At 46.5% G+C, this 8614-nt stretch overlaps 1 protein-coding gene across 6 annotated transcripts in view; it reads right to left on the bottom strand.

The window, feature by feature from the left end:
* Positions 1-8614, bottom strand: part of Nav1 (neuron navigator 1) — a 251080-nt gene that overhangs the window by 14686 nt on the left and 227780 nt on the right. For 4 of the 6 annotated variants that reach the window (XM_013346729.2, XM_026779756.1, XM_026779759.1 and 1 more), the window contains 8 exons: positions 5932-6053; positions 5217-5225; positions 2357-2553; positions 1977-2169; positions 1720-1888; positions 1376-1473; positions 693-788; positions 297-456 (listed from right to left, as the gene is read on the bottom strand). In XM_013346729.2, coding sequence (XP_013202183.2) covers positions 297-456; positions 693-788; positions 1376-1473; positions 1720-1888; positions 1977-2169; positions 2357-2553; positions 5217-5225; positions 5932-6053 — 1044 coding nt within the window. The remainder of the gene's footprint in view (positions 1-296; positions 457-692; positions 789-1375; positions 1474-1719; positions 1889-1976; positions 2170-2356; positions 2554-5216; positions 5226-5931; positions 6054-8614) is intronic. The other 2 variants (XM_026779757.1, XM_013346730.2) reach the window with 1 other exon arrangement.

Raw genomic sequence — 8614 nt, forward strand, 5'->3', positions numbered from 1 at the left:
CCACTGAAAAAAGTCAGAAACACCTGTCTTAGGGTTCCAGGGGAATCACCTCAACCCAGCTTTGAAAGCCCGGATCTCAATTTTAGGGATGCACTCAAGACTTAGAATGGATAGAGAAGCAGCCCGAGACTGGCAAAAACATCAGATTGGGTCTTTCTTATTTTCTCTGTTCCTTAAGCACATTCACATTAGGGTTTCTCAGTCATTTCTTGTTATGTGAACGTATGATGCAGGACTCGATGATCCTCTCCCTGCCTCCACACTACACTCTCTCACCCCAAGAAACAAAGACTGACCTTTGAGGGAGACCGATATGTTATTGACACCTCGGCGGCAAGGGGGCATCTCTGGAGGCTCAGCATCCAACACTCGTTTCACATGGCTGAGGCTATAGCCATGTATAGACTCGGTGCTTAGTCCCAGGGTGGAAGCTGGGTCCATTTTAGAAATGTAGTCCTGGTAGGACAAGAAGATCGTGAGCACGCTGAAAAGATGTAACTACAGACGGAAAAGCCGCAAGAAAGAACAAATATTACAGGCAATGAAAGGAGGCATAGGAGGAATAGGGTATGTACATTTTCCTATTTTGGCCCCTCAATAAAGCATCAAAGGTTCCCAGGATCCCAGTGCCTGGATGGCTGAATGCCCTTTGAGAAGATGAGCAACTTTGTTGAGGGTGGGAATCACCTTACCTTGAACACTTGGAAAACAGCTTCATCCAGCATCTTCCAGTCCACCTTGCCACTGACCTTGGTACATCCCAAGAGGAACTCCTGCTGCTTTAAGTCCTGTAAGGTTAAGGTTGAGGCACGTGAGCCTCAGCACAGATGACACTAGAAAGGGGATCCCAGAAAGCCTTAGGAGCTTAGGAGTCTAGTTTTGGGAATATTCAGAGCTCTGAATTTTTTTTCAAAAGTGTGACAGACAGTACAGCTTCTCTATTTTATGTGATAGCCCCATAAGACTCTCAAACGGAGGGATGTGAAGGCAGGAGAATCAAAATTTTAGGTCATCCTCTGCTACACAGCAAGTTCAAGGTCAGTCTGAGCTAAATGAGACCCTGTCCTCCCTCCCCCACCCCATGATAAAACCATTATGAGTTCAAATATTGTGAGTTCAAAGTGCATTCAGTACACTAAAGCCACGGGAGCATGTGCTGCTGTTTACTCTCATGGGTGTGTGGCTGGCTGGGCACTGTGGCTCCCTGTCATCATCCCGGGGCTTGAGAGTGTTTCATACTGCACAGGGCTAGCCCAGGGACAGATCAAAATACAAGTACAGTTTCTACCAAACATACATTGCTTTTGCAACAGTGCAAATCTGTGGCTGTCTGTATCATGCTGCTTCCTACACTGGCCCTTCCTGAAGCCCTTACCCCTTTGATGATGTGTTGGGGTGGCATCCGTACCACCACCCGAAGGGTTACTTCTTCCTTAGGGCCACAGGTGCTGATGCCATCCATGGGCGATAGGTCTGTGCAGGTTGAAAAAGACTAATTGATTTTAAGGACTCAGCCTTACCCCAAACTTTGTAGTTATTTTCCATTCCAAATACTGATTCCTTATTTATGATGAAGAAGAGATGGGAATCATAGTGCTTACTGACAATGGGATCTTCTTGGTTTCAATGCCATTATCTCCTGGACCAAAGATGCCATGGCACATGATGTAAATACTCCCTTTCTCTTTCTACCCACACAAGCTCTTCCCAAGCAGGTACCTGTATCTGTGAGACTGGGACTGAAGGGATGGCTGAGTGCAAGGCCCAGGGAACGGCGAGGGGATGACAGAGCAGACGATCCAGGGACCTGCCCTGGAGTGGAGCCTGAGGAGGGGCCGGGGGCAACCTTCAGCCGGTCATTCTCTGCTTTCAGCAAGTCCACCTCCAACTGTGGGCCGAAGAGACAGGGCAGGTGGCAGGGTGGCACGGATGTCGGCCCCCGCTCTCCCCTCCTGCAGCTCTGCCCAGACACTCACCTGCATGTTGTGCATAGTCTCCCGAAGCTGGTCTAGCTGGTGGGCAGAGTTTAGGGCCTCCAACCGGATATCCGTAAGCTTCATTTCTTTCTCCCATAGTTCAGAGCGCAGCTCCGATACCTCTTTCTTCTCCGGTTCCTCCTCCTCATTGGCTTGGAACAGTCTAGTGTGGGGGACCGAATGAGCAGGGACCCTGTAAGGAAGCAAGAGTCAGCCTGGATCCCAGAGAAGCACTGGAGAGCAGGGGATACTGACATGCCTGGCCTATAGTCTTGCTTCCTTCTGCCGATTGGCACCCCTCTGTCTGTCCCTCTGTGGGTCTCACATGCCCAGGCAAAGGCCAGCAGTTTACCAGGGTGGCCGGTGGAGAGAGCACTTACTCGGTGACCTCAGTGCCCACAGAGGATGAGTTGGAGGACTTGATGGAGGGGGATGCAGTCTCTGTGGAGCCATGCTGTAGTTTGGGGGATGATGGGGCTGAGGAGTCAGGTGTGACAATCTCCTCGATATCAGAGTATGAGGAGGCTGACTTGGGACCCTTTTTAATGCTGAAGGCTTTGTTGAAGGAACTTCGAAGCTAGAAGAGAGCAGATTCCGGAGAGGGAGACGTCAAGGCTCTATACTGGGGCAGGGAGGATGACTTAGGGCCGGGACGAGGATGTGGAGGCAGGGGATTTACTTGTAATTATACCCATTCTGTGAGATGTCACTTGACTGGTGGTATGTGGACAGAGGAGCTATCAACAAGTCAGGACTGAGCAAAAGAGAGGACCACTTGGTTTGCTGCCATTATAGGTCAGGGGAACTTGCTCAATTCATGGAAGGAACTGTGTCCCTCATGACAGAAAAAGCTCCCCAGACGACACATGGCACACCTCTCAACAGTCCAGTTTCACTTCCTCCATTGGCTGATTACTCTAGAATCTCACTCTCTGTGGGTCTTAGGATGCTCCTTTCTGACTTGGGCACATTATAAAAGAATCTATTAATCTCTTCACAACTTCATAGAACTACAAACTGACAATATAGTCCTAAGAGAATCAAGACGAGGAAGTGATCTTATTTCATGTATTATTTCTTGTTCTCAGCCCATGGCATAGTGGTTAAAACAACCAACTGATTTGTCTTTCCTCCTTATTTTTAAGACAGGGACTTGACTTATGCAGGCCAGGCTAGCCTTGAACTCAGTATGTAGCGGTGGGTGATCTTGAAGTCTGGATCCTCCTGCGTCTACCTCCCAAGTGCTGGGATCACAGGTATTTACGTCCACGCCCACCTTTCAGCACTGCTTACTATGCCAAGTGTCCAAGAATAATATCTTTCAGGCAATCTTTGTCTACTTGGGACATTATAATCTGACCATAGCTTGTTTGGTTCTGGTGGCGATGAGCTTTGGGGTTAGGGATGTGAGCTAGATATGCAAGCCAAGAACCTGACCCACACCCATTCACATGCCTCCATACAGCATGCACACACACACACACACGCACACACAGGAACATAGACATGGGATGGCAGCAAGAGACAGAGAGTAAAGGAGGGGTCAAAGGCTATAGGGGACAAAGGCAAGCCAGATCTTTGGGACAGTAAATGAAAAGCTGTGTGTGTGTGTGTGTGTGTGTGTCAGGGTGGGGGCTGGGAGGACTGAGTAGCTCCTTTTTAGGTGTCCTTTTCAGAACATGTCTGAGGTCTCCTGGGAGCTTATGGAGCTAGAACATGGTGTGTGTGGAGCTTGTAGGTAAGACATGAGGACCAAGCTGGCTGGGGCACTTAGGGGAGAGTATATGCAGATGGTGAGCCACCGAGCAACCAGGGCTCAAAAGTATTATAAAGTTTCAGTTGTAGAGAGGAAGAGTTGAGACTGACTGACGTGGCATTGTGTATCTCAAGGAAGACATCCAGGCTTCGCGATTTTCAATGTGGTGGAGTTTTCTTCCACATCACTGTCTCACGAGAGTCAGTCTATCTCTTGTCTCTGTCTCCTTCCCTCTCGAGAGAGAAATCCTGTGACCATGTCTGCCCACAGCAGAGCCCTCTGAAATCATTGCATTTCTAGGACAGTAGCGTTCTATGTAACCTTCAGTATTCTGACAGTAAGGGCTGCAGGGAGACATCTGCTCTGCTCCTACAGACCGACACTGGTTGCATGGTTCAACCAATGTATTTAGCAGACAACCAGGACTCTCTGCTAGGGACAGGGTGTCTTAGAACTTTCCTAACACAGATAATGCTAGGTAGGAAATGCAGCGCCCCTCAGAGGTTTCTGATGGTATTGCCAGTCTTTAAGGACCATCCCAATGGCCTGGTGATCTGTACAGCACACTGGGTAATGCTCCTCTAGATATCCAGATTTAGATGAACAACTGGCCTCTCCATCTCTGTGTATGTGTCACAGCATGTGTGTGTGGTCAGAGAACAACTCTGTAGAGCCAGTTCTTTCCTGCCACCTTTGTGTGGGTTCCGGGGTCAACTCAGGTCAGGCCTAGAATTTACTATGTAGGCCAGGCTGCCATTGAATTCATGGTGCTCGTCCTATCTCAGTCACCCTAGTGTTGGGATTTAGGCACACACACCAGGCTGGTGGGCTTCTTCTGACTGGGGCAATGAGCTCAGCTTTCCCCATCCTTCACATCCTAGTACAGCATCAGGAGCACACCTGTCTGTATAAAAATTCTGGGCCATATCATGCTTGCCTTGAACAGTACTCTAGTCCCTGACTTGTCCTTGGATGCTCCATGGCCTTTGGGGCGATGAGCATTGCCTACCCTGGATGAAATAAATCCCTCACCTGTCTCCAGTTCATACTTGTCTAAAGCTAATTTTTGATAAGCTCAAAATGGACAGCCCTCCAGAAGCTGTGACTCAGATAACCTTCATTGATTCTCTTCCATTTTAGGAGTCTACTGTGAGTAGGAAAAAAAAATGCTAATTTTCTGGATAACAGGAGCTCAATGGAGCTAAAAAGGTCTGCTTTTTATAATAGGCCAATCTTGGACCAGGGGAAGATGGCAGGCAATAATTTTGGATTTTGTTAGGACTTCCCATTTGACCCCTAAGCAGACCACTCCTCTGTCCTCATGAGGGGCAGCGTGGATGGACCATGCAGTGGAGTGAGTTAGGAACTGGGGCAGTTGGGGTTATGGGTGACCTTTTTTTTAAAAGAGAGGGAACTTGCTCCGGAAATAGGGAGGGTGTGCAAAGGGAAAGAAAAAGTAAAGGGAGAGGAACTGAGTCTCTTACCTCATAAACCTGGAAAAAAATAGGGATTGGAAGTCAGCATTTTGAGGAAATAAAAAGAAAAAAAAATGAAAAGAAGCAGCAGTGACACTAATCATTCATTTCACACAGCGGGCTCCTGTCTGCACCAGGTGAAGGTCTGTGGCCAGCCTTCCTCAGCAGGCGACAGGGACAAGACGCTCACTCTGGGTCACTCTCCCTCTCAGTCAGTCAGACAATGCCCTACACCTGCCTGAAGACTTTAGAAAGTTCATCCAGGGTCAGTTTAGAGCTATGGGGGGTAGGGAGGGGACGGGGACAACACACATAACAAACCCACCCCTGGACTAGCCAGAGACACCTCTCCCAAACCAAGGCCCCCTAGAATCTAGAATGAGTCACTTGTCTTATAAATTCTCTCCACAGTGAGAGAGTAGGGGAGGGACTGATAAGTATTTTTCAGCTCCTTCTGTGGCCAAGAACATTTGACCGCATCAGTAGGTAGAGCCCCAGGAAAGCAGACAAACAGGTGCAAAGACTGCAGGGCGAGTGGTGGTGGGGAGTATACAATGGCTGGAGGAATGGGGACTTAGACTTTGTTCCCAGCAGACGTCAGCAGACGGCACACTGACTGACACTTTACTAGAAGGGACTACCTCCTGGTGGATCCTGAAAGGATCTGTTCCCTGCACTGGGGCAAATGTAACTACCACAGGTCAGCCCCCAAAACATCACCTACCCAGCTCTTCTTCTTCTTCTTTTTGGCATCAGCGTCTTTGCTGCTGCCGATGCTGGAATGGCTGGTGATGCTGTTGAGGCTGGAGATGCTATCTGAGGAATTCTGTCTCTTGATGCGGAGTTCTACGGGCCAGTACAGGTGGGAAGAACACAGAGGTAGATTTAGTGAAAACGGGAGGCTTAAGGAGTCTAGCTGTAGCCGACAAGGGGTGGGGGGACACACCAACTCCTAGGTGTATACTACTCATCTGGTGGGCTTTTCATCAACCAACAGAGAGTTACAGTCATGTTTCAGCAGAGAAGAAAGGGCTAACGTGAAGAAAGAAACAATTCTATTCTCAGGAAGCCCTCAGTCTAAGTGGGGCAGGGTGAGGCCCAGCATTTGGGAGGATTGCGTGTTCTATGCTGGATGACACAGTAAGACCCTGTCCAGAACTAAAACAAAACAAAAGCAAAACCACAAGAAAGAATCCCCAGTTTAGTACAATAGAAGGGTTTAGTAATGAACTCAGATTGACTGTTTGTGAAAAGGACTTAATGAAGCTGGCATGAGACACTTTCATGCAGATGCAACCAATGTGTGTGTGTGTGTGTGTGTGTGTGTGTATTGTATGTGGGTATGTGTGTATGTGTGTTGTGAAAAGGACTTAACTGAAGCTGGCATTGGACACTTTTATGCAGATGCAACCAATGTGTGTGTGTGCACGCGTGTGTGCATGTGTTAGCAAAGTCTCACTATGTACACCAGTTGGTCTTGAACTTGTGACAGTCTTCCTGCCTTGCCTCCCAAGTGCTGGAATACAGGTATGAACCATCATACCTATTTTTTTGTTGTTGTTGTTTCTTTATTTTTTTGAGATAGAGTCTAAAGGGCTGGGATACAATCTGTCTTCTTTAACCTGCTTTCCCGAACTGTTTCAAATACAAGGGAAAGCTTACAGCATAGTAAAATAATACTCAGATGCCCTCTGCCCAGTTTAACCATTGCTAACTTTATTCTATCTGCTCCCTCCCCACTTTCTCACACAATCTGAAAATAAGTTGCAGATGATGCAGATGACATTTTGCAACTAAGTGCCTGAAGAAATAGCTCCTGTGAATATGGATATTTGCTCACAAAAGCATTATCAGGCCAAAGAAAATTAATCGTAATCCCTCTTATCTAACAACCAGCTCATGTTTAAGCTGGAATGCTTTCTGATCTGAACTGAGAGTGCAGTTGCTGTGGGTGCAGTGGAAGTAGGGACTGGAGCACTCCGAGCCAGCTAGGGAATGACTGCAGCAATGGAGACCCCGAGCCAGGACAGTACCAGGACGGAGGGGGAGTATAATTGGGATGGCATAGGCACCAGAGTGAACTCCCTCCAAGGGCCAAACAGTGAGGAGGAAAACACAAGTGGTATATTAATGGCATGGTACCGAGGTTGATTCTACCTGAGCTGGGCAAAACTGCAGATGGGAAAGGGGTGTGTTGTGTATTTATGCAAGTGTGAAGCTGAAGGGTTGCTGGAGTTTGAGGCCAACGAGCTACACAGCAAGATCTTGTTAAAAAAAAGAGAAACAGAGATACTTGTACATCCATGCTTACTGCTCCACTATTCACAGGCAATGGAACCAGTCTAGCTGTCCATCAACAGGCAGGCGATTAAAAGAAATGTGGTCCATATACACAATGAAATTTTATGTAGACATAAGGAAAAAATGAAAGCTTGACATTTGCAGAAAAATCAATGTGACCAGAAATAATGTTAAGCAGACACAGGAAGACAAATATATTTACTTTCATATACAGAATCTAGATTTAATTTGTGCGTATGTGTGTGTGTAGGTCACAAAACTAGAAATGGACCATAACCAAAATGATCTTAAAGAGACCAAAGTTGGAGGGATCACCCTGTCCAATTTTCAAACTAAATGCACAAAGAAGTAATTAAGAAAATGTGGTACTGCCTAAGGATAGATACAGAACGTCTCATTAGAACAGAGTCCAGAAATAAACCCATACATTTACTTATTTATTTATTCAAATATTTATTATGTATACAATATTCTGTCTGTGTGTGTGCCTGCAGGCCAGAAGAGGGCACCAGACCCCATTACAGATGGTTGTGAGCCACCATGTGGTTGCTGGGAATTGAACTCAGGACCTTTGGAAGATCAGGCAATTCTCTTAACCTCTGAGCCATCTCTCCAGCCCCTTACTTATTTATTTTTGTCAACGGACAAAGGCAACTTTCTAATGTAATTCAGTGGAGAAAGCAGGCTTTTCATTAAATGATACCAGAACAATTGGCTGTTTATGTGTGAAGAATAAAACGGGACCTGTATCTCCCACCATATATATATATATTTTCTCATGAAAATGAAACTGAGTATGGAAAACTTGCCAATTTAGGCTATAGGAAACCCTGTCTCTTAAAAAAACAAAACAAAGCAAAACTCTATTAAAAATGGAACGAAGACTTAAGTAGGATCTAAAACTAAAGATGGAGGGATGGTTCAGTGGTTAAGAACACTGACTGCTCTTCCAGAGGACCCAGGTTCAATTCCAAGCACCCACGTGGCAGCTCACAATTGTAACCCCGGGATCTGACACCCTCACACAAACATGCATGCAGGCAAAACACCAGTGCACATAAAATAAAAATAAATTATATATATATATATATATATATATATATATA

Source organism: Microtus ochrogaster, chromosome 6 (genome assembly GCF_000317375.1).
Source record: "Microtus ochrogaster isolate Prairie Vole_2 chromosome 6, MicOch1.0, whole genome shotgun sequence".
NCBI lineage: Eukaryota > Metazoa > Chordata > Mammalia > Rodentia > Cricetidae > Microtus > Microtus ochrogaster.